At 35.3% G+C, this 26,474-nt stretch overlaps 5 protein-coding genes and 1 long non-coding RNA gene across 12 annotated transcripts in view; 2 read left to right on the top strand and 4 right to left on the bottom strand.

The window, feature by feature from the left end:
• Wnt2 (Wnt oncogene analog 2) overlaps positions 1–4,445 on the top strand; it is a 51,807-nt gene extending 47,362 nt beyond the window's left edge. For all 4 annotated transcript variants that reach the window (XM_012368936.2, XM_067354128.1, XM_012368935.2 and 1 more), the window contains 3 exons: positions 2,623–2,802; positions 2,964–3,285; positions 3,539–4,445. In XM_012368936.2, coding sequence (XP_012224359.1) covers positions 2,623–2,802; positions 2,964–3,285; positions 3,539–3,690 — 654 coding nt within the window. In that variant the 3' untranslated portion in view covers positions 3,691–4,445. The remainder of the gene's footprint in view (positions 1–2,622; positions 2,803–2,963; positions 3,286–3,538) is intronic.
• Positions 987–5,582, bottom strand: LOC105673361 (uncharacterized). Its single transcript, XR_010889969.1, has 6 exons — positions 5,121–5,582; positions 4,470–4,679; positions 2,949–3,265; positions 1,944–2,106; positions 1,319–1,571; positions 987–1,234 (listed from the first exon to the last, which is right to left on the bottom strand). It is a non-coding gene; the product is annotated as an uncharacterized lncRNA (long non-coding RNA).
• A 3,027-nt stretch (positions 5,583–8,609) lies between these two features.
• On the bottom strand, positions 8,610–10,525 carry LOC105673314 (regulator of microtubule dynamics protein 1-like). The gene is made up of 4 exons (XM_012368850.2): positions 9,915–10,525; positions 9,648–9,842; positions 9,321–9,569; positions 8,610–9,197 (listed from the first exon to the last, which is right to left on the bottom strand). The coding sequence occupies exons 1-4, from the start codon at positions 10,002–10,004 to the stop codon at positions 8,850–8,852; spliced, it is 882 nt and encodes a 293-aa protein (XP_012224273.1). The 5' UTR covers positions 10,005–10,525; the 3' UTR covers positions 8,610–8,849.
• A 137-nt stretch (positions 10,526–10,662) lies between these two features.
• Capr (Caprin) lies at positions 10,663–15,670 on the bottom strand. The gene is made up of 6 exons (XM_012369019.2): positions 15,502–15,670; positions 14,485–14,703; positions 13,802–14,152; positions 12,957–13,718; positions 12,572–12,863; positions 10,663–12,448 (listed from the first exon to the last, which is right to left on the bottom strand). Exons 1-6 carry the CDS (start codon positions 15,613–15,615, stop codon positions 12,225–12,227), a joined length of 1,962 nt encoding a protein of 653 aa, XP_012224442.1. The 5' UTR covers positions 15,616–15,670; the 3' UTR covers positions 10,663–12,224.
• Positions 15,671–16,307: 637 nt separating this feature from the next.
• Positions 16,308–26,474, top strand: part of MED20 (Mediator complex subunit 20) — an 84,413-nt gene continuing 74,246 nt past the window's right edge. Inside the window, exons 1-2 of the mRNA XM_012369015.2 lie at positions 16,308–16,447; positions 16,704–16,846. Of these exons, the coding sequence (XP_012224438.1) occupies positions 16,434–16,447; positions 16,704–16,846 (157 nt within the window). The 5' untranslated portion in view covers positions 16,308–16,433. The remainder of the gene's footprint in view (positions 16,448–16,703; positions 16,847–26,474) is intronic.
• The window catches only part of LOC105673404 (facilitated trehalose transporter Tret1-like), a 69,475-nt gene continuing 60,459 nt past the window's right edge, over positions 17,459–26,474 (bottom strand). For all 4 annotated transcript variants that reach the window (XM_012369013.2, XM_067353187.1, XM_012369011.2 and 1 more), the window contains 6 exons: positions 26,132–26,265; positions 25,426–25,672; positions 25,040–25,324; positions 24,637–24,889; positions 24,152–24,492; positions 17,459–23,780 (listed from right to left, as the gene is read on the bottom strand). In XM_012369013.2, the coding sequence (XP_012224436.1) occupies positions 23,643–23,780; positions 24,152–24,492; positions 24,637–24,889; positions 25,040–25,324; positions 25,426–25,672; positions 26,132–26,265 (1,398 nt within the window). In that variant the 3' untranslated portion in view covers positions 17,459–23,642. The remainder of the gene's footprint in view (positions 23,781–24,151; positions 24,493–24,636; positions 24,890–25,039; positions 25,325–25,425; positions 25,673–26,131; positions 26,266–26,474) is intronic.

The raw sequence follows: 26,474 nt of genomic DNA, 5'->3' as shown, positions 1-26,474 counted from the left end.
ACCACGCGCCCTAAAGCCATTAACCGCAATTTCATTGATAAATTCGGTATGAATATTTTATCAATCGAATGATTGTTATCGAAAAAGCAAAATCGATTTTCATCGAAAGATTAATTTTTATGAAGAGTACTCTCGTCCACCTTCAAATTAATCCACTTATTTGAGAGAACGCATATTCTGTAAGTATAATATTAAAATTACTCACCGCTCGATGTCCTGCTGTTGGCTTTGCCATTCGCTCCGACATTGACTGCGCCAAATACTTGTACGGCACTAATTATCACGATACGATCGGTCACTTTATACGGCACTCCCGATATTTACAAGCGCGATACACTTTCGAACGAATAACGTAAAACGCCCGTAACTTTGCTCGACACTCCCGACATTCGCGTGAAATACGTTTAAAAGTTTGAAGGAAACTTCACACCGATGCTCAATGATTCGACGAGCAACCGACGAGCGATCCGACACGACCCGTGATCGTTGATTTTACGAATAAACGCGATCGTACGCTCTAATTAATAATCCACGACGATTGTTCGTTGCTACATTCGACAATCCCGATATTTATTTGCACGCGAAATTCACTTCGAACGAGAATATACACGTACGAAATACGACGATGCCGCTCGCGCATTTAACACTCTCGCCATTGTCCTGTGAACTAATCAACGCCACCGCGAAATAGATCATGTGACGTCATGTTTAGAAATGATCACGTGATTGTATTCGAAATTTCCTAAGATGTTATGTTACTTAACCTATCTGATAAAACCACGGAAAAATAACAAAATATAGAAAGATTGATAATCGCAACCGTATGCATCAATTAATATAATAATAAAGATTCAATACTTTAATAGCTCCAAAATATATTTAAAAAATTTGAAGCTTCGCATTAATGCGTTAAAATTAATGATTTGATTAGCCATACCCGACACAATGTAATAGATACGATTGGTATTTTTACGAATCCCGAAAGATTGACAACTGCGCATATATCTTAATTAACATTCCCCGATAATTACCCGTCACGAAATCTGTTCCCAACAGTCAAAATAGTGCGCAGCATTATCTTAGAACACAAAAAATACACGGAAAACACAAAACTATACTTACTCGCGCCCGACACCTGCATCATTGCCCAGCGGAAAAATCAGCGCAGCCGCGAAATAGATCTCGTGACATGTCATGTGACATATTTCCATGTTCGAACTTCTACAAAAATGTGCTGCAAATTATTGTTATATGAACAAGTTCTCTGATTAATTATTACATCTATAGTTTATTCTATACATCGATTGCTACTGCTTACCACATATTTTATACGATTAAAAAATCGACGATTTTTTAACCACTCCCGTATGCTACATGGGATAATTCGAGATGTAAACCAGTTTCGTTTGCGGCGATGCACAATGAGAAGCCCCCATCGAGAATCGAGCGAGCGTAGGAATTTACAGATGAACACTCGATACGATTACGACCATTTAAGATCATCCAGTTGGTTGTTCGAGTTAACCGAGATGTATCTCTTGCACCAGTGGCGTGGTTATGCGAAATCTAATCTGGAATAATTTCAGAGAACATTATTGTAACAAATTATACATATATTTGAAGCAATCTATTAAAATATTTAAATCAATATTCAGATATAATGAACTTTCCTTTCTTTCAATTTGCATTATGCATATATGAACCAGGAATACGAATACGAACGCAAATTATATAGAAAACAAAATTGTTACTTATACAAATATCAAAATCCAAATTTATTCCAAATTCAATCCAAGTGATGAGATCGGAGTCAAAGTGTTGAAGAATCTCAAATAAGCTTTCTTCTCAGAAGCGCAATTGTAGACTTCACATTTTTAGATGTAAGATATAGAGTATTACGAAAAAAGCATTATTGTACAATCATGCTTAAGCAATCGAATTACCTGCAATATTATGACAGTGGGAGCTCTACGCCATTGATTCCTTCGTAATGGACCGATGTGTATCTCCTTGTCCTTTGAAAATGATTCAGGTATCAGGCGGCGCATTCGTTCTCATCGGGCGCATTGTAAGTTCTCGTTCTCCGACCAGAAAGACCCCGTTCGCCTGTGCAGATTTGAAATTTGCATAGGACACGCGTGTATGATGTAAGGAACAAATCGGAGTACACCTTGCATATCCACCAAACACAAGTTGTAATCTGTTTCGATATGATATATGTACTCGTTTCGACCTTACATAAATCTCTTTTATACTTCTTACTTTGAAATTAATATAAAAAAGCAGCAAAAATATTTTATTATTAAATAAATCGCAAAACTATATGTAATATAATCTGCATATAAAACTTTTTTTTATAATTATACCATATATTACTTGAAATTGGCCGAACAAAGTTTTCAGATTTCATTATTTTAATGATCAGCTATGAGAATCACAACGATTATACGATTACATAATATTACTGCCGTGACATTTTTATATAAAACACAATGTTAAATGTCAGCCGTCGGATAACATTAAAAAGAACACTTGAAACTGCATCTGATCATTCGCATAAAGAATGTTTACGAAAATAGTAGAAATTACACTATTAATAACTTGAGTATTTTCTTTTTTCAGATAGTTAAAGCTCTTTTACAGACGGAATGCAAATGTCACGGTGTATCCGGATCATGCACTGTAAGAACATGTTGGCGAACGTTGCCCAGTTTTCGCCAGATCGGCGATGCGCTGATGAAAAAGTATTATAAGGCCAGACCTGTCATGGCAGTCACACCGTCTCCCTCGCCCACAATGCAGGTAATTTACTTCACAAATACTCCATAAATATTGCGAATAAAAATCAGTGGCCAATTTAAATTAATTTAATATTTTATCAAGTATTGCTTGTTTAACGGAGAAATGTTCTTGACATCATTTCCGAAATTTAATATACATTATCTTACGCGATTCATTCTCAGCCGATGGACTTGATATCGCATTCCATGTCGTCGGAAATGGTACCCATATTGGGCAACGACGCCAAAACCCAGGGCAAACCGAACGATCTTGCAAAGTCGCGGCATGATCGGCAGCCTTCGTCGAAAAAGATCAGCAAACCGAAGAGGCCGCACTTGGTCTTAAAAAGGACGAAAGTCAGTGGCGGTCCGAGCATGGGTTTGAAGAGGATTCCAAAGAGAAGCGAGCTGGTTTATCTGCAATCTTCCCCCAATTATTGCGAGCCGGATTTGACGCAGGGTAGTCTCGGAACGCAAGGCAGATACTGCAATCGTACAAGCAAAGGTAAGTGACAATAAACAATAAAGAACAATAATTCAATCGATAGTAAATGAATAACAATGCAAATCATTAAATTCTTATATTTGAAAAAAGAAAAGTCAAAATTATATCTCGCTATTTTAAATTTTTAGTCTATTGCTTCTTTATTTTAATATTTAATTAAATTCTCAAATAATAAAATCGATAAACTATTTGAAAGATTCTTCGACAAAATCGCTTTTTCACACTCACGAGAATATTATTTCTACATTTTTAGGAACCGACGGATGCGATTTAATGTGCTGCGGCCGCGGCTACAACACTCATCAATTTACGAGAACATGGCAGTGCAACTGCAAATTTCAATGGTGCTGTCGCGTACATTGCGATACCTGTACGGAACGTACCGAGGAATACACGTGCAAATAACACCATTATCGCACAATGTGTGTGTATATATTTGCAAAATACAACACGTATATACTGACGATGATATTCAAACGAACAAACTTTATCTTATAACGAACAAGAGCAGACAACCTGGCATGCAAACAACGCGTCGATACTTAAAAAATTATTGTAAAAACTATATCAAAATATCATAATTATAGACAATTAACTTTGTTATCAAATATATTCGGTTCGATCAGAATTGTTAGCTTCTTTACATTTTCATAGAATTATTAAACGATAAAATTAGTTTAAAATTAAGTTTAAAATAAAAAACGAATTAAACTTAAAAATTATACTATGCCAAAATTCACATCCTATCTGGAAATTTTCCACGTATTATTTTCTGTTCTATTATACTGTTATATTCATATCCCATTGTCAGTCTGGACGTTTGATATATTGACGTGATCACTGTAGTAAGTATATTTAACATTATGTAAATGTTCGTTTAGACATAAAATTTACTGTGCGATAGTAATATAGTAAATATGTATTTTATAAGTAGTTCGTATGTTCCCCTAAAATTAGTGCTACATATAAATAATAGATAACATTTTCTCCGAATCAATATTACAAGTGAATCTCCTACTTATGTCTTATAAACTCTCTAGATATTTTATAGGGATATACTTCATAAATTATTATTTATTAAAAGCGCACGATAAATTATACTCATGTACTTAATATCTTTGTCTTTTCGCTGGTAAATAAAGCATAAGAATTTCCGTCGATTTCCAGATACCATCTTTTCTTACCATTTGTTTACCTTTCCTTGCTTCGTAAATATTGTTTCTATAGCTAGAGATAAAATCCTGAAGGACTGCTTCTTGGCATGCTCTGATTGGTCTTCATATAACCATGCAAATAAAGAACACAGGTATCAACACTTTGTGCTAAATCATCAGAGTAGTCTTCAGTTCACAACGAAAGCACTTGTCTCTCTGACGTTGGAGTTCTCTATTCATCTATAAAGAATTCTTCATATTATCAATCAATAATCGTAAGTTATTTTTATCAATTTTCCCTAATACATAAAATTTGTTGTCAAATATAATTCAAAGATTTAAATATCGTCTTTTTATACTACATATACAAGCACTTCTTGCACATTGTCCTTTTATTGAATGTGTTACTTATAAAATTTTCAAATAATCCTTGTAATATTTTAACGTAAAATTTGCTTGCAAGTATAATTCAATGTATGCACACAATACATTCTGCCAAAATTTGCTACCTTGATTACGAATTGTACTAGCAAAAAAATATAATCAGCAAGTGTTTTCTTCTTGAATTACAGTCCTGCAGAAGTGTGTGCTCTCATTATTATTTAGCATCGTTCAGCACTTACTGACAATTATTGACAGTTTACTAACGTACATACTTAAGTAATGACAAATAATACTTACGTTCTTGATAACTTATTCGAATTTGTTTTATCCATACGATTGATAGAATATTCCAACTTAAAACTTTTTGGGAATGTTGCTATGCTCGGTAAATTCATTTCTTTATGCCCGATTCCATCAACGTAGATTAACTTTAATCTCGGTTCAACTTACTCTTCACCTTTTCCTAATTCTTAGAACTAGAAAAAGATGAAGAGTAAGTTGAACCGAGATTAAAATTAATCTACATTGGTGGAAATGGGCATTAGTGCATATCTTCCTGTTAACCTACTTTTGATAGAGTTTTATTACGTGAAGTTAACATCGCATCTTATGCAATCCGGCCGTCACAAAGTGTATTCGCTTTATTTGCATTTCTTGTTTCTTTTGTTTTGTTTTTTACATATTTTACATATTTTATTCAAATATGCAAAATGCGACAATTAAAACAAATAGTATTCCTTTATAATTACATGCACATAAACATACCACTCACGCGCGCGCGTTACGGTCATCGACAAAATTATTTCTAACTAAATTATGTGACAATCAAAAGAATCTGAGGATAATAATAGAGCATTGACATTATCGATAGTTTTCGAGCATAAATATTTGAATCTGTTTTAGGTTGTAATGTGTAGCATTAATTTTACAATTTCCAATTATTCTGATATATTGTAGGTAATGTATAAACAATCTGCAGCGTAATATATTATATATTTTTGTGAAACTGCATCTTTAGGATTAAAAACAAATAGTATCAAACTCTTTAATTATCTCCAGACCTCTTGAAATTTATGAAGATTTATCAATGTCCGGCAACTTTTAGTTTAATTTATTGTTGCTATGAAGCACTATACTCGCAATTCTGTTTCCATCTAAACATGTATGTTGTGTCTAATATTTTTTAATTCATGCATTTGAATCATTGAGACGGAACAGGTGATTACAATTTACATTGTTAATTAAAAAAAAGTTACATAGTCTATAATATTTGCTCTTCCTAAAATAGTCCTATAATTATCAATACTGTTATCAATTTAAAACATGATGTAATAACACAATTTATAATCCATATTAATAATATATTATTAATGTAAAATATTCGTACACATTAAAGTATTTAGTTTATTATTATATTAATTCCATTAGTTAATTAGCAGCAGCGAATTGTCCACATGCACACACGAAGCAACGATATTTTTAAAATCCATTGTTTAATTAAACTATAAATTATTACATGTATTATTATAAATTATTAAGTAACTCTTAATCAAAATATAATTAAATAGTTGCATTGTTTTTTACTTATTTTTTTTATTACATAGTTCTAAAAAAATTTTAGATTTTCTAGATTATATTTCATGATAGAATATGTTTTTTAAGTTCGACACAACTTAAGCACGGTATATACTTTAATCGTGTTTTTAAAGAAATATGTGTCACAGAACAATGTCAGACCAATCAGATGAAGTTGCCAACCTGGATGCCGCTGTTCAATATGATCTGGAAGTTCAACATGTTGATGTCGCTGTCCAAGTTTCGATGCATCGATACAGGACTGTCCAAGCTTTGGGTGATCAACTTGACCATGCTGTCCAAACTTTGGGTAATCAACTTGACCATGCTGTCCAAGTTTCTGAAAATCATCCCTTTGGAAGCAATAATGACAACGAAAATCCTTTATGCATAATTCGCACGCAAGGTCAGCATTCTCGGCAAATTAATGTTCCACATTGTGAATGTGTACCTCCACCAGAACTTATAATTGCTAATTTACCAACGCCATCGTATCAACTCTCCTCTTGCTGCGGAACAAATTGTTCCTATCATAGGATGATTGTAACATGCTTGAGTCTCGATCAGATTGAAGCAATGTTTAACCTGATATTTTCTGAAGCATTCCAGTGTAATTCCGACTTATATAATGCCGATTCTCTTGATCGTTAAGTATGCAAAATAATTTATTATTGAAATCTAAAATTAAAAAAACAAACAATTCAATTACATCAAATGTAAAAGTATACTTTGCACAATAGACGAGCAAAATATTGCAAAAAATCAAGAGAAACCTATCCGCATATACGAAATGCATTGTCAAAATAATTCAGAAATCAGTTGTCAGGAGTGAAAGAAAAAGAAATGAAGAAACAGGAAAAAGAAATGGAGATGGAAATAAAATAAGAATGAAAGCAATGGCAGTTTCATAGATCCAATGTCTTATTTAAGAAATATTTAAGATTCAGCGTGAAATTCTTTAAATTCTTTTTTATCGTACATAGCTTTATATTACATAGATAAATGACAGATTACACTAAATGCAAAACTATATTGTGTGCACAACAATTAACTTTATTTCTGCAGTTATTTAATGCACATGCAAATATGCAATAAAATACACGTATATATACGTATTAAAAAATATATAATATTTTACTTAATTTCTGTCTTTTTTTTATTTCTAACAAAACAATATTTTTAATTTCTTTTTTATTCTTAACGTGATTAACTAAAAATTTACGAATAGCTGGAGTCGCAATTTTGTTCACACGGTGAATCTTAGCATTTTATACTTTAATTTTAAATTTTTATTATCTATTACTTATTTTCTCCGTGTATTTTAATTATTTTATACTTTGGAAAATTGCTAAAAAAAAACTGTTTCTTTATAGCTTTTATTACGTGCAAATATCTTTGTATTGTGTGTAGAAATCTATTCGTTTTACTTGCATTTTTGTAATATCTTTTCTGTAGTTTTCCAATTTGCTTTTATTTTTCTGGACTTAAATGTACATTATTTTATATAAGAAGTTTAATTAAAATGAGATGATAAAACACATACAGATATTGGACACACGTTCTTAAAATTTATTGTATATAAAAGTAGCTTATTTCTATCATTTCTGAATTTAATATTTCTTAGTACAATTCTGACAGTAATATTATGAATATGTCATTTTTTGTATTATCTGCTATATCAATATTAATCTTCTTTTGGCTTTACTATTTTATATCAGACTTTATTCACTTACAAACTCATAGATTGATTTTAATTGAGATAACAAAGGCTTAAGAAACAGTTTCAATATTTTAGGGCAAGTTCTTCAGATCATAAATAGTGATCCATTGAAGATCCATTGAATAAATATTGATTGATAATATATTTATTTCATAACATTTATTATTCTCTGAATTAGTACAAAAATATTATCATGTAAAAATTTATATGTAAAAATTTCATCGTCGAAATCTATTCTCTTATATATATAAAATTTCGTATTTATAATCAGATATATAACAGATATAAATATATGACATATATATTGTCACATACATATATAAAATATGATATTTAGATATATAAAAATGTAAAACATATGTAAATATGTAATATAATGTAAATATCATGAAAAAAAATGTATAATACATTGTAAATATGTACATATGTAAATATATAATATAAAATATATATATATATATATAAATAGAAACAATGCATTACACTGTTCATGTATCCACATATACATAGAATACATACATATTTATATACACCTATACAATTATATTATGATAATATGTTATATAGAAAATTGGATTAAAAAATATAATATATATATATATATAATAGAATCTAATACATATTATAACAGCATATCAAATTTATCTTTTAAAATACGAATGTTCAAGTATTTGTATCATATTTTTCCAGTTAAAACAGTACAAAAATATTTCAATCCGTATTTAATTTTTCTAAATTTTACTCAATATTTTCTGCGCTTCCTGTTTTGCTTTCTGATCATCATCATTTCTCGCAGGAAATTCAGCAGCTTTTTTCAAATATTTTATTGCGTCTTCCTTACGATTTAGTTTTAGATATGTTTTTCCTAACATCAGTAAATTGTGACTGTAAAAATTTGGATCAACTTTCTCGGCATTCTCGAGATATATCAATGCTTCTTCAAAGGATGACGTCGGTGGTTCACCAAATACGAGAGATGCTATTTTTCGTTGATACCATGCCAAATCAGAAACCTCATAGCACCAGCATCCAAGCATGTAAAGCGTTGTTGCATCAGTGGGATTTAATTCCGATGCTCTCTATAATATAAAATGACATTTAATTTCAAATTGCATTTTCTATCTTAACTTATAAAGTTTTACAATTTTACTTTTGCAGATGTTACTTTTGTGTTTGAACTCATTATTTGCTAAATATCTTACCAGCAAATGTATTTTAACATTATATATTTCTTTTATTTGTGCTTTTGTGCCTTCAAAAGCAGTTTTACGATTAAGAAATATAGAGAGCCACTTATGAACAGCATAATGATCTTCCTGAATATCAAGGGCAATACTAATCAGATCATATCCTTCGTAAATCAGTTTCTTTGCTTCAATATCACTGGCAGTTTCAGACATTTTATATAAAGCTCTGGATAAACGCCACAAGATTTCAACATCCTTACTATCCTAAACATTAAATAAATGGAAAATATTCAGAAATACATAACATTTACATTACAAGACAACTAAGAAAATTTTAATTACCTTATAATTGGACAATAGATCATATATACTTTTATAATCTCCCTGATCGAAAAAAGCATCTGCCTTAGCGACAAGAACTTCTTTCTTTGTAATTTGTACCGCATCTTCATTTTTGACTTTTATGAATCCCCATGCTCCCATAATAGCAAACGATGATGCCATCCACATTCTTCCAACTTGCATACTGTTTTCTCTCTGAAAAAAATTATTTTTAAATATAAGTAACTGTACTACCATATTACATCCTGACACAATTCTATTTTTTACCTTGTATACTGGACGACTATTTTTATACAGAATAATTCTTTGGAGAATTCTGTTGCGATTTGTAATGCGGTATAGCTTCTGTAGTAGCATTTTGTACTTTGATTCAGTTTGAAAAAATTTTAGAAAAGGTACATATGTAGATTAGTTCACAGAGTAATAAACTTATTTAACCTTCAAACGTCACTTGTTGCGTCTGTTATATTGAGAGCAATTATTTTAATCGTAACACAAATTATTAATTTTTAAGTATTTTTATTAATATTAATTGAATAATAATATATTATCTTAAAGAACATATAAATCACAGATGCAATCACATTGTAAGTAAAGTTTTTTTGCTGCACATATATGAACGTATACCGTCGTTACAAATTAATAACCATTGATACTTTCGATGTCAGGACAAGTTATATAAAAGCTCATAATTTTCTTTATGTTGTTTCATATTCTCACTGTTAATCATATATAATGCATATCTTGGGTGGAAATTTTTACGACAAACAAACGTCAATTAACATTACGTATGTATGTACACGTCAGTCGGACATCCATATTGTAAACTTCTTAGAATCGATGTCCGTATTGTAAACCGTAGTGTAAATATTGCAAATCTAAATATTTATAATTAAATAAAAACTAAATTGATGAGACATTTAATATTAGAAAAAATATTATAGAAGTAAAAAGTCAATCATCATCATCATCATTATTATTATTATTATTATTCTATAAGAATAAATTGCTAGAATTAGCAGGATTGAAGTAGATCTTTATTTGGAAGATACATAGGTATTTGTAGGATTAACGTAATCGAAATGGGGAGGGTGAAAAGTGATTAAACACAAATGTACAAACGAAATACAATAAATGGTACTTTTAATCGCGTGTTCAGCGGTGTGGAGCGTAACTTATCGGCGGCGCACTATGAAAGCACAGCCTCTTTTCTCTCTTTCTCCTTCTGGATTTTGTCAATAATCATATATTGAACTCGACTTACACGCTAAAGCCCCGCACGCTAATCGCTTCCTCTGTTTTAAAAATAATCATACATTTCTTTTTTTTTGTAATACAAAAAATCAGGTAATGTGTTACATCGTAAACGAGGACATTGCACTGCGATCTCTTTCGCTTGGCCATGGCTGTGTGGGCGCGACTACCACGAAGAATTTTGGAATAACGCAGAAAAAAAACAAATGAGGGAGCGACTGCGATACAAGTCAGTACGGTGTCACGACACATATCTCTATGTGAAAAAACCTTGTACATATCGTGTCACTTACAACTCTCGAACTATAAGATTCTTCGATAAATTTTTAATTGTCTATGTTTACGCCTCAAATTCATACCCGAGACACAGAGTATGAAGTTAAGATATATTTAGCGGTTTAGAAGGCATTGCTCGCTGTATCCTCTTTTTTTCTGGTATCTTAGAAAATTCTCTCTGGAACGATGCGCCGCAAGACGAAGAGATGGTCGTGCAGGTCGCTTATTATATACTTATAATCATCTTAACGTTATTCTTTAAATACGTTCTTGTAGTCTTTACATGAAATGTTTGTGAGTTCTCGTTTTTTTTGTATTTTTTTATAATAAAATTATTTTTTTTTTCTAATCTTTGTAATCAGCTGTTGTTGCCCTGTGAAACCTGCCTTCTGTCATAATACAATAATACTTGCATGGTAGGTTCACGCTTCTGAATTTGGTTGTTTTTCCTTTATATCACAATGTCATCTCTGCATCTGTTTTAATAACATTTAATCTTTTTGTCGTAATTACACCAAATTCAAATGCAATTGATTGCAGTTTTATTCGTACTTCAATGTCATATTTAAGAAATATCCTAAGCCGCAAAGTATCAGCAAGTGCCAGCACAAATTCCTCAAACTCCATTTCATCGTACACAGCTTTGTACCATATAGGTAAACGTCAGATTGTACCAGATGCAAAACTATGTTTTGTGTACAATTAACTTTATTTCCGTATTCAATGCACATGCAAATATGCAATAAAGATAAAAAAATTGTGTTATACAGTTCTTTCTGTATTACAAAAACTACATTTCGCTTAATGAACCTTCAATACGAAAATCATGTGTATTACTCATGCGACACTGCATGACACCTACTACTTTGGAGTTGCGTTTCGCATTGCAAATGCATTGTCCCGACTTAAGCTTTTTCGTAAATAGACAGTTGAATCGTGATGCTGCATCTAGCGTAAATGCATAATAAAACTATAAGGATGCAGAGCGTATAGTTTACTGTGTGTTTTAGTGTGTATTTACGCTAGTGTAGCGTTTTCTTATCCCGTTTATTGCGTGTGAGGCTTGCTGCGTGGGGCAAATCCACTACGGTTACCCCTCTGAGTGCGAAATTGTCCGCGAGGTCCTGAGCGTTCATTTCGCGCAGGTCCTCTGGGTCCACCGCCACCGGCACGCTTGAAACCATTATTGTATCCGTTATTTCCGTCGTTGTTACCCCAAGAACGTTGTTGATATCCATTTTGGTAATTGCTGTCGTTGCGATAATATGAGCCTGCAAAAAAAAAAAATTAATGCATCTCAACTTTTTATTGACAAAAAGATTTTTAAAAAAATGGATAAAAAATGTTCTGTAAAAATATTTTGAACAAACTTATTCGTCTTACTGTTCTCTTACCTTGTCCTGCGCGACCGTTTTGCTGATAATTAGTCCTGCTTCTGCCATTATAACCATTAGCAGTCCCTCTTCTGCCTCCCCTGGTCCTGTATCCACCACGTTGTTGATCACCCCAAGTCTGCGGAGATGTCTGTTGTTGTGGACCCTGTTGAGAATCTTGAACCGGCTGCTGTTGATCGGATTGATTCCAATCGTTGGTTTCAGTCATCTGACACCAATCGACAGATTCATTTTGCTGTTCCAATGATGAATCTGTGGTAACGGTTCCATTTTGAATATTCTCGGGCTTTTCCTGAAAAAAAAATTGCCGACAACAATATCAGTTGACAATATCAATATTAATCAATAATTTGTTGATTAATTTTAAGCCAACATTAGATTTTACCTCTGTGGATGTCTGTGTTTCCTGTTGAAGCGTTTGTTCCTTAAAATTTGGCGTCTGTCCCTGCTGCAATTGCTGCGCCGCATTTTGTTGCTGTTGTGGTTGTTGAGGCTGATAATTAGATGGATGCTGCGGGCTAAATTGCATATTCGCCGGTTGATGCGACGGCGGCATAGGAATCGGTGGTGGTGGATTAGGATTGGTGAATCCCGGAATGTGTGCAATATCAGGTTGATGTTGATAAATAACCTGCTGAACGCCTACCGGAGCATTTGCAAAGTTCTGATTCGTAAAAGTCTGAGTGGGGATGGGTGCGTTAACTGTAGGAGGAATGTGAGACACGATGGGTGCTTGCGAGGTGACATCTGGCGAATCGAGCTCAGATTCCTGTAAGAAGAAAAAATTCGGCGTTCCTATGACGTCGTTGATTCGAGGTGCCGGCGGAGGCTGCTGTTGGGATTGCTGAGCCTGCTGCGGTTGTTGCTGTTGCGGCTGAGGAACGAAGTTGGTAGTATTTGTGTAATAAGGAGTGTCGACTGGTGCGGCTGGGTGAGGCGGCATAGGCTGCGGAACAACCGGGATGGGTCCCGAGACCGGAGCGGTACCAGAAACAACGGGAAGTGGAGCAACTTGGACTGGAAAATTTGGAATGGGTATCATGGATTCAGGTGGAATGTGCCTATCGTTGCTGTTATATTCCTCGCTGACTTGTTCCTGCACTGTCTGTACGTCAGTAATCTTTGTCTCGGCCACAGCTTCAATAAGCTATATAAATGTAAATCAATTAGAATATATGAAAGAGCATATTGAATAATAAATAATAATTTAACATTCTGTGCAATGCATACCTCTTCTACTGGTGCTGATTCTGAAGATTCGTGAACTTGATCAAAATAGCCAGATTGATTGATTTTTACAGTAATCTCTTTTAATTTGTTGTAGGTAGTTCCAACAACTTCACGTTGTTTTCCATCCATAATTGCTACAAGATGCTCAGCCACTTTCTGCGTTTGTTGACCAAATACCAGATCACCCTCTTCACGATTTTTCATCAATATCTCATTGTATAAGCATTCCAGGTACTTCAACTCTTCCTCCGACAGCTTTACAGCTCCGTTTTTTCCATGCAAAAAGTCATCTCTAACTGAGCTAGTTCCTATGTTTACCAAGATGTGTTGTATGAGTAGCGCCTCTTTTACCTACAATCAATGACACATTTATTATATTTGTACACATATTTAGATATTTTCTTAATTAAAAGAAATTTTTGTTTCTTTGGAAAAATTTTGCTCCAGAAAATAATAAATTAGATTCTTCTAAAAATTAGAAAGTTTTTAAAATTAAATTTAGAAAAACAGCAACTCAATATGTTTAATGCGTTACTTCAAAATGTAATATTTATTCAAGACATTATAATTGCAGTCTTCTAAAGATTAAACTTATGTATTTCATGTATAAAATATTGTAATATATGATATGTACATGTAAGTAATATGAATAAAGTATATATAGATCAAATAATGTTACATACTTTTGCAATGTCCTGTTGCATTCGTTCAACAGCCTCCTTTCGCGCCAATTTCTTTTGTTGTTTAACCGCATCATTGGCAATACTGACAATCTGCTTATACAAATCTCGAGTATTATCCAACGTCTGAAGAACTTCGTCATATTTAGCCACTGCTGTCTTCTGATCAGAATTCAGCTCTTTTCCATTTTTTTGCAAATCCCTGTACGACTCAAGTCTACCCTATAATTGGAAAAATATATTTATAGACCTACTAAACTCTCTTTTCAAAATAACTAAATATGTAAATATACTATTTTGTATGCAACATTATTTCAGAATTCGTAAAATTATTGTTGCATTTAATCGATATATAAAACATAGTTATAAACAAATAGTTATCAAGATGCGATACACAAAATATAGATAAGTGAGCAAATGTTCAAATACAATTTATAATTTTTCTAATCTAAAAGAAAGTAATTTTTTTAAATATTTGGTGAACACGGTGAGATCATGCGACGATTCGGCAGCGTCGACGCAGCAGCGTTCTCCGCGATCGAGTTACAATCGAAACTGTAAAGAAATGCCGGATGCAAATTACGGATTCCAGCTTCCAGAATTTTAAATTAGAATTCTACGACACGTCATCATTAGCAGACATTATTACCGGTACATGCTGGCGTACCAAGTCCTATCGCGACGGCATCGAAAAATGCGATCGTACATAAAGAAGTCTCGTGCACGTAGATGATAAACCGCCATGATACGAGGTTGGCGACATCAAGTTTGAACGTTCGAATGCTCGGGTTATCCTTTTTTGCATAAACACGCGTTATCGCGAATTACGAATCGACGCTTAATCGACGCAACGTGGACGAAACGATCCCGGCATGCGTCGATTGAAATTCAGAGAAAGTTGAGGCGCGAGCACATGGCGCATACGGATCATGGCGGATCGCACGGTAAGGAAGCCACCGCGACTGACAGATAGACTTTTATCTGTAATTACGATTGTATCGGTTATAATGCTACATTTACCTTACGCTTTTCGAGATTACGAATTTTATGCTCGATTACGACGATCACTTGGCGTAAGGGGTCCACGGTCTCCGTAGAGGCCTGTTTTTCTAGTTTGTGGTTAACAGAAGGCATTCTTCACGGGCAACAAACACGAACTGGAAATCCGTACGGTAACCAAGCTGAACGGAGCCACGAGTAAGGAGGGGGGAGAGCGAGAGTGAGTCAGTGGGACGGCGGGATGGCGGGTAATGTTGCCGAAATTCACAATACGCATGCGCAATAATGATGTACTAAAGGCTCGTTCAGACTAACTTGCATAGCTACATGCATTAAATGCTTTTGCATAAGAAAAATTCACCAACTTAAATATAGATCGTATGAAAATTTCAAAGATAAAAATTGTATAATTTTGGTATTTTTGCAAACAACTTATATTAAATAATAGTCAATTCAGAACGGTCAATGATATTAGCGTTTATGACAACAAAGTCATTAGTTAATTGTCCGAAAATTTTAGCTAAACACATGTTTGTTCTTAAAAATAAAGTTTATATTTAATTTTTGAATACCATATACTAAACGTATCACCAGTAGTGTAAATTTTTTTATCACGAAACTTTACTTATGGCAGATTCACACTGCATTTGATGAACGAGATATTGACATATTCAAGAAAAAACGTGTTTTCACATGATAAATTTATCTTTAAAAAATAGAATTTTTTTATTAAACAATAAATGTCATACTTTGGATGACAAATACAATATAAATCTTCTATCAGCGTTGTGAATCTTTACGTTACTTTATCAATGGTCAAGTGGCACACCGGCGTTATTTAAATTGCGCGCGCTCGCCTCGACACCAACAAGTGCGACAAGTGTTTACCGGGTAGTTTGCTTCGTGACGTTCTTTGGTGTGTGTTTACGAGACGAAGTGATACGGCTCGTAGAATGGGTGTCACCGTGTAAGTAAATTCTCATGCTCATATCAAATTCGTAAAGCTTTTCGCTGTACGATCAATATATAACGATTACTGAATTTATCATACTAATACGCGCGTCCGCGTGTTTCGTCGCGCACAAAGGTTATGTTCTTTGCGGCCGACATGCGTCCCTTCACTTCTCACATAATTATCAATTACTGTAAATTACGCAACGATTCTTTTAGCACAAATATTCTTTTAATTCTTTGGTGACAAGTGATTTCTTTATGTTTGGCAGGTTGCAGCAGTTTCCGATGATCGAGAATCGCACCGGGCCGCAGACGATCGAGTTCCTCACGAAGAGAGTCGTCGCCTTGGGAGCAGTGCAGACAGGACAATTTCTGGTGGATTGCGAGACATACATGTCGGCGCCGCTGCTTGGTAAGTGTCTTTATATTTTCCGACGTAACGTCTGCATTTCGAATAAATTCATATACGCTGTGATAACAACTAGTACATGCCGGTCGACATAGATGGCTATTGTTGGACATGAAGATCCATGATAAAAACATTTTACTATTTATGCTATTGATGATGAAACCGATATCTGCTTAACACTATAAATTAAACAGAAGTTTCGATCCTTGTCATTGATAGTTTTCAAAAAAGTATTTTTAACAAAAATTTTAGAAGATTATAAAATAAACTAGAAAATATACAATTTAAAATATAAAGCAAGGAGCAATGAAATTTTTTAGGCACTTAAATTTATTAAATAGTATTATTCCAGAAATAATACAGTTCTAAAAAATTGCTATTTTTTATATTTTCTTCATAAATACGAAAAAAGGTTATATTCTAGGGTTAAAGAAATGTTTAATATGGTATAAATTAATAAATGCTAATTTTTATTTTAAAAATTCCTATTTTTGATGCAACAAATTTGTGTAATTTTTGTTTTCAAATTTAATTTTATTAAAATTTATTAAGTTATGCTTTTGTAACATTGAAGAAATTTGATGTGGGATTTAGGCAAAAGATTAATACATACACTTATTTTTCCTTCATTTGTTTTTTCTTTTGGCGTTTATACATGTGTATATAGGTTTCTATACAAACACGCAATTGTTGGTTCCGCCGGAAATATCTTCGTCAGCGATCGTTATATCCAGTATATTATTCGTTACTTCTAGAGAGGTGTAAACGCAGACGCTAACAAAATTACTTAAGTACATACTTACGCATAACATAAATATATATTGCACTTATTGAGAGTGCTTGCTTTTCTTTCTAAAACAGGTTCACTGTCGTTGTATCGGCAGGACCATTTGTGCTATTCGTATTATTTTAATCAACAAATATAATAGTCGAAATCAATTGATTAACAAAATTATCTTGGTGTTCTTGTTACATTGAAAAAAGTAAAAGAAAACAATGAAAATTTTTTTATTTGACAATTGAATCTAGTTTGTATCTTAAGAAACTTTGACGTATAATATTATCACTTTGCACAGAAATAATTTGTTATTCAATATTAAACGCTGCGCCGCGCGCGTTATTTGAATTAATTTTCGTCGCATCGCGTAGAAATGCGACAGAATAATAGTAGTAAATATTAACTCTATACGAAGGTACAAATACAGCTATATGTCTAGGCGTCATTACAAAAATATTAAATCTAGCAAGCGAAGCTAAATGTAGCCCATTATAAACAAGGTCGGTGTAATATATATATATATATTTATTTTATTTGATTTATTTCGCATTTTTTTCTCTTCGTTAAAAATACGTAATTTTATTATCCATGATAAATGGATAAATTTCATTAAGTATATAAGATAGCGACGGCCAGCGCTAATTTTTATTTGAATAATTAGATATTTATTGTCAATAAATAGTAGATTTATTGTCGGTAAATAGAATTAAACGTGATTCATTGTTCTTTCCATGCGGAAAGCTCTTTCATCACATCCAGGTATTATGTATCGCGTGTAATATAAAGTCGAATTTCCCTAAGTTGAATTTCTATTTATTTGAAATCTCTGATTGCAATGTGCTAAAGTGTGGAAACTCACTAAGGAAAATAATATTTCGGGTTACGGTCTTCGGCGATCTCTAATGTTTGCCGTTTTGTCATGTTTTGCGTAAAAGTGTAAAGTCACGCGGCATATTTAAAAGCGGCTTTCATCGTTCGCATCAATATATACAATTATGCGCACATTCACGCACGACTTTTTTTCGCACACATCCGCGCTCGTACACATCCGCGTATGCGACACAGATATCTATTTACCGGACCTATCGTGATACTAAATCGTGCAGTAATGCGAAATTTGATCTTGAATTCCACTATTACCGCTACATATTACGACAAATTTTCAATTCACGAAAGTGCACAGTGCAGATTTTGTTTTTACGTAGTTTAACATAATCCCCTACGGGGAAAAAGGAGAGAGGAATTATTATTCTTTTCTTTTTTCTCATTTACGTGGAAGATCTGACGCAATATGGTCGCTGCGAATATATTATGTCCCTTCGGCAATAGTAAAGCTCGCTTATTCGGCGCGATATACTAAAACTTATATGAGATAATCTCATCGTGAGATCGAGAATCTTCATAATCTACGTAAAATCTGGAAGTTGATCATTTATCCTACGTGCACTCGTTTCACGAGCATTGCACCGCGTTAAAACTAATTACAGACGTTACCCAATACTGTATCCAAGCCCTTGAGCATCATAAAATATGCAGTGTTTTGAAAATATATACATCACTAGAATATTGTTTTTTGATAAGCTTAAATATTTATAAATGTTAATTAAACGTTAATAATTTAGAAGATTAAGTTTCCAAGGCACAAGTAATCATGTAACGTAATTTTATTTTTTAATAAAAAATATGGATTTGGTTATCAAGATTTTAAAAAAATAAAAAATTAATGACGTCAAGAATTTTTTGCAATCAATCGCTAATTAGGATTTTACTAGTGCTGATATATATTTTTTCAGGACACTCTCTATACAATAATTAGATATTTTCGTTTAGGAAAATGCCGCGTACACACTTTGTTTTTTTGTAGACAGTAATTCTGATAACAATAGTACTGAAATATTCTTTACGTGATATGTTACCCTTTGAATTTAGGATTTCGTCGCTGATATTATTTTTCTCATATACACTTCATACGTGTAAAAAATGGAATGTATTTTATACGAATTGATAGTTCGCGTAAACGCAATTTTTTCCCGCATCGAACGATCACTGTCTACAAAAACATGCGAAAATATTTAAGTACAAGGATCATTAATGTGTCTTTGAGACTTTCATACACCTCGTTACGGTATCGGATATGGCAGGGATATGACTCACGGGTACAATTGATAATTACAGATAAGAGAAGTTCCGTTTGCAGCCGGCACAAAGAAAAATTTCCTCTTCATATCGTATTTCAAATTTGATTCATTATATGCGTTCGGAATTTTTCCACGTCGCTTTTCAATACCGAAGATATTTTAGTGAAATTTTTCTTCGCGAGATCTATGTATATGTATATATATATATATATATATATATATGTATATATGTATATCGCTTTCATCACAGATGCAAGCTGCAATATAATCTGCAAAGTGTAGTTAACTTCTAATAAACACCCGTCATCGGCACGTAAAATTCTTTCTCGACACACGTCGTGGTTCTACAAACTATATAAAAATATAAAATACATACGTCGTTTACGGAGACTCGTCTAATTCCGCCATTCAAATATACGAATGGCGAATGTTGTTGAGAAATGCAGGAAATTGTTGAAAGCAGAAGATTTTAAGAAATATTAGTTAGAAATGAGAGACTCGCCCTCGCACCTGTGGATATTTAGTATAACTGCTTTCAACGTATATATAGTACATAAGAGATCACACATATATATAAATATTTATATATAATTTATATATATGATCTCTTAATAAGTTAATACTACCGAATTTCGCTCTACCAGTTTTGCGAAATTCGCAATTTGTTATATTGTCGAGGTTTGTCATTATCCGCGTATTGACGCTAATTATATAATTCCATATATGAATACGATAGAGTCATATGTATATAATATACAATAGCCAATATACATAATACGCATCTTATACGAAACATAGTGTATATGTAGATGTGTCTACAAATCGATATTGTCATAGTTAAGTCATTGGCGTCTATACTACAACGACGCCCCGGAATATATTCCGCTACTCTGATTTTACGTGAAACATATATTCTGTCTTTATCCGAAAAGAGTGTGTGCTTCGTCACACACTGTCACATCCTTATTGATAACGCCAATATCGGCCATGAGAATATGCTTCTAGCATTAATAATTTCTTTTGCTTCTTCTTTCGAGGCTTATCGCAATATTGTCAAAAGAAATATGTTTGCGAGCACCATTAACGGCTGAAAAATAGTAGCAGAAATTATTATATATCAGCTATTTTACAGAAAGAACAGCTTGGCAGTCTAAGCAATCCCTATTAACTGTGTGTGTGTGAAGTTGATAAAGTAATAATGATAAGAAATAATGAAGGAATTTTCTAAATTATTTTCTTTTAATTTTATCATCTTAGAATTATTTATTTTACTTATATATTTATTTTATTTGTCAGAAGTTATATAAAAAATTAAAAATAAAGTCAGAATTCTAAATACTTAAATTTGAAATAATTTTATTTTATAAAAAATAATGCGACTGTTTCACACACACTTGTTAGTATGTTATTGCAAGAACTTTGCAATAACGTAGTTAATTATTAAATCGATGCACATAAAAATTTTGGAAATTTTGGAAATATTTGAATGAATTTTAGAATCATTGCCATGTCCTTAATTTAGAAAATTTGTATGTGCAGTGAATTTATAATTATCAGCAAATGTTGTTACAAAATTTTTGCAGTAGCACCTCTTTATTGAGTCTGTTCTAAGAATCCTGTTAATATTGTTTACTCGTAATATATACAATATGCACATTCTTTTTCGCGTAAAATATTGTTGCGCTTTCGTAGAAAGCACGATATATGAGTGTCGTCCCTTGACGTGAATGAGCTTCGAGTATTATCTTAGAAATTTATTAGCAAGTAATATAACTCACTGATGAAGGAAAAAAACCATGATATCTCCGAGAAAAAATCGAAGAAACAAAACGAAAGGCATAAAATTTGCATTTCACGCCTTTATAATGATCTAATCTAACGCGTATATAAATATTTATGATGTTAAAATATTATTGCATATCATTTCATATTATGATGTTCTGAAATATTATTTTTGGTACTGCTTTTTACAATTATTATTTATCATTTTCAAAAATAGATGTAATACTGAATTGTTCAAATTTTTATATGGGCATATTGGTTTGTGATATATAAAATAAAAAATTTATCTCGAGCCCATTTTAGGCAATCTGTAATTTCTGACAAAATTTGGGATAAATTTTATAATTTATGTGTCATGTAATACACAGGTAACATTTGAAAAATCAGGACACGCACATATAGAAAGTATATATCAGTGATATGTTATGTATGTTTCTGATTCTCTTCAAATGTTTTCTATCACATAAAATGATAAATATAATAAATTTTTATTTCGAATTCTGCCGCAAATTATGAATCTAAATTGCGCTCAATTCTATTGGATGATTTCTAAAGAGATATCACGTTTTTTTTTTTTTTTTTAGAGGAGTTACGTAGAAGTAACGATATAAAGCTCGATGATGAACTTGATTATCAGTCGAGAAACGATTTAATAATCATTAAAGCCAGACACGAAGGCAATTTGTGACTCGGTTATTCGATCATTTTCTTTGTAGATTTGTTCTACACAAGTATTTTTTGAGATCTAAAGATATGTTGTCATCAGGAAGATATGAATCCGACGAGGAAGGGGAATTTTTGTAGTACAATCTATCCACTACTGATAAATTCACTAACTATCGGCTTAATTCGCAAAAATCTAGCCCGATCGAATAGAAAATTCTTCCGCTCGTTAAATGCATTCGAGGAGAAGGATTCGGGACAGCCAGTTGGCCGTGGAAATTTCTGCGTGAGATCGTGAACCGTGCGGATCGATGGACGGTCTATCGATGAGAGAGAACTCTCGTTCGTGTTGCGCTCTCTCGTTAAATCACAAATAGCACGTTTTGTAATAGATGAAGGCGACCGTGTCCTTGCCGAAAGTTCTGCATTCCCTCTCGTAGTGCACCTGGCCCGGCTCGTATCTACCATCGCCTCGCGGATATCTGTCCAAACTCGATAGGTTTCTGCAGAGTTTCAGATAGTCGTCTTCGAAGAGCGGCTCGTCCGCCTCTCGACGATTCCTACCGCGTGATCGCAGATAATCGTCGAATGTTTCCTCTTGGTAGCCATTCCGGCCGCGCGGAGACGCGAGACACGCGACATCGTCGAGTTCCAAATCCGTTAAATCCAGCAGGCTCTTCGGATACGGGCGTCGTCCTTCCGAAGAGCCGCGCGCTGGATCTTGAAAATTGATGGTCCGGCCGCGCCGCGGCAGAGTTGAATAGTACAACCTCTCGTCGCCGTCGTGATTTATGCCGTTTCTTAGAATCGGCTTGGAGACGCTCGGACCGCTCGCCAGACTGTCTCGTACCCAAAAGTCCGCCGCGCCGTAATACGCCTCCGCGTATTCGCGTCTTCTGGAGCGACGCGGCTCCGTTTCATTCGAGCGATGAACGTAATTCACGTTAGGTCGCGTCTCTCGGGGATAAGTGCTATTGTTGAAGTACGCCACGCGCTTCTTCGGCGCGCTGCTTCCGCACGGCTGCTCGTAACTGTGATTCTCGTAATCGCAGTCGCGACGGCGGTGGCCCTCTTGCGTTTGTCGATCGACTCGCGGTAAATCATTCGCCATCACATCGCCGTTGAATCCGATAGGATCGCGACGCGGCTGCGTCGTTTCATCGACCGTACGACGAATCGGCAACAGACCACGTGACTGCATGAAGCTCTCCACATTTTTGCCGATCCTGTTTGTCTTCTCGGCGAAGATGCCGCAGTAATCCGATAGTTTGCGATGAGCTGTGCGCGCGGGCGACGGCGTCGCGATGCTGGAGGTCGCGATCGGCGCATTGCTGCGATAGAGATCTCGCGGATCGTGCTCATTCGGATAAGCACCGCCCGGTAAAGGCTTGTTCGCCTTTTCGAGATTCGAGAGGCCGCCCGTCAGCGAGGCCTTATACTACCGAGCTTGCGCGTAATCCGGATTCATCTCGTCCAGTTGCTTGCCCTTCGTCTCGGGCACGCAGCACACCACGAAGCACAGTCCGCAGACCGCAACGGCGGCGTAAAACCAGAAGGCTCCGTGTAAACCGAGACTCTAAAATAAACCTTTATTTTTTAAGATGCCCTTACAACTCAACGATATAATTACAATTGGTTATAGGATTACAGAAATTTATTATTATATTGTATAATGATAAAGATCTGAATATAATGAATTTCGAGGGAGGGAGAGAAAGGCAGGTTAATTTGAACCGCAATCTATATGAACAAATCGCTAAAAAATAATATCGTTGCATAATCAGAATGCATTGTTTGTATATTTTACTTTTACGAATTTTTTCATTTAAATTTTGTTTCTCACAATCTTAAATGTAAACTTGGCTTTTCAACCTTGGTCTTTAAACTCTAATAATCCGGACTATACTTGGACGTAATCCAAAGAAGACACACGAAATAGTTGCTCACCTGCTGAAAGTCCATGAAGAGCTTGATACCAAAAAACGCGCAAAAGTAGCTGAAGCTCGTGCTAATGCTGGAGCCGAGGCCACGGTACTCCAAGGGAAATAGTTCGCCAATCAATAGCCAAGAAATTGGCGATATGCCCAAAGCGAGAGCAGTCGTGAACACGAGTACGCAGAGTAGCGGTATCCAGTCGTGTTGGCCCACCACCGCCGAGTCCACGTAGCCCAAATTTTGCGTTTGCGACACGTAATACGCGTAGCTGCCGAAACCGGCGAGCGCGAGAGACATGAAAACGGTGCTGGCTATTAGGAGCGGCAGTCTACCGACGATGTCGATCAAAAATCCTGCAATTTCGCGTTTTGGATAGAACAAATATTAATACGATTTGCGAAAGGTAGTGCAAAGTGGCAAAATTATTTTACAAAATAGTTTTTTTGCACTAATTTACGGGATTATATTCTACCGATTATCATTGAGCGATGAAATACCTGATAATAAAGCAGCCAGCAGCTGTACAAATCCGATCGCTATGGTCGCTCCGTGAGGATTCATCCCGCCCAAAGTCTGACGAAAGATGAGCACCGCGTAGTAATTAAACGCGTTCGCGCCGGAGAATCGCTGGAAGAACATCAGACCGCACGTGATAGCGATGGGCTTGTACAATCTTGGAGTAAATACGCTGTTCTTGAAGCTCAGCTCGTACTGCTTAGCCCTCGACGCCAGAATATTTGTTTTAATAACCTGGAAGCATGCCGTTAATTACGAATCGATAGAATGATCAAACACGATCGATATTTATCGAAAATTCGATAACGAAGGATGCACGAAGGAAATTTTTTTTATTCCATTTCAACGGTTATCCGCATCGTTCTCCGTGAGCTTTGAAATCACCTGCAGCTCGTGCCGTATATCAACGTGTTCGCCACGCAGCCACTGCAAACTGCTGGCAGCCTCGTCGTCTTTGCCGTTCAGCACGAGATACGACGGTGTCTCGGGTATAAAGAGGGTCCCCAAAAAGAGCATCGACGGCGCGACAGCCACTAGCAGCGCGCTTTGCCGCCAATTCAGGTACGTGCCGGCTATGTACGACAGCAAGACACCGACGTGACCCAGCACCTTCAGCATCGCCGACAGGCAGCCCCGGATACCCGGCATCGAGATTTCCGATATGTACACCTGTCAAAAAGAGAAAGAAACTTGGCTCGTGCGACACGTCCACCGAAGAATTTAAGAATTGGTCTGATTTTTTTTTCTTTTATTTTTTATTTTTTTTTTACCTGAGCTACCATGGTGATGACCGAGCAACAGAGCCCGCCGATGAAACTAGTGACGTACACCAGCTCCACGCACGGTGCAACGCCGGTTAGGATCCAGGCCGCCGCCAGGGGCAAGGATGTCACGCGTAGAGCCAATCGTCGACCCCTGCGCATTATCCAGTCGCCGATCATGGCACCGAACCACGCGCCCAGCATAGACAGCGACGCGACCCATGAGGCTTCCTGTTGCGTGACCGAGAATGCCGACCTGCGACAAATCGAAACACCGATTACGATCGCCGCCGTCGGCAGAATTATTATCACCGCGGCGTCCCGCGACGTGATCCAGACGCGTCCGGGAAACACCGTCGATATATTGGGCATTGTTCTCGAGTGTCGGGCAGACACGTCAGGTGCGCACGTAATCGCTCTTGGCCGCGTCGTCTTGGCTGTCGTGTATTATTTGTGAACAGCTTCCGAGTAGAGTTCGCAGAGTTGTCACAGTACGTGGCATCCCGGAATTAGCTACCAGGAGCGTAACGCCCGAGTAAGCTGGGCGGAAAGCTCCGGATTTAACTGTCCGCGTTTGCCGATGTTTCAAATCGTGAAATCCGATATTACTTCACGCGATCAATTCTTGCCGATTGCAATGACATATGTCAGTCGAGTGTGTTTTTAGCCAATTTTTTTCTTGTATAATTTATTTCGTGTATTCACAAATTCTTACCATGTGTCGTTGTTGGACGATTGATAGAGATGGGGCGGCTGGTTATCCAATATGGAATCCAATGCTGGCGAGGTGTAACCCTTGGCCAAGCCGGAGGAAAGAGTTCCCATTGATAGTGCCAGGGTCGCCAGAACCTACGCCAGATAAACAGGCTTTGGTGAACTCGCGCGTGAATTGCGCCTTTTTACGCCGACATTAAAGAATTCATGCAGAAACGCGGTGCAACGCACTGCTGGACGTCAACTTCGTTCATTTACGTCGGCGAGTGAGTGAATTTACGCGTGTATGAATACACCTTTTACTTCGCTCTTTTCGCGTACGCGTACCGCTTTATAAAGATCGT

The sequence above is a fragment of the Linepithema humile genome, chromosome 4 (assembly GCF_040581485.1).
Source record: "Linepithema humile isolate Giens D197 chromosome 4, Lhum_UNIL_v1.0, whole genome shotgun sequence".
NCBI lineage: Eukaryota > Metazoa > Arthropoda > Insecta > Hymenoptera > Formicidae > Linepithema > Linepithema humile.
Note: the sequence above shows the minus strand (reverse complement) of the source record. Positions and strands in the feature narration are given on the sequence as shown.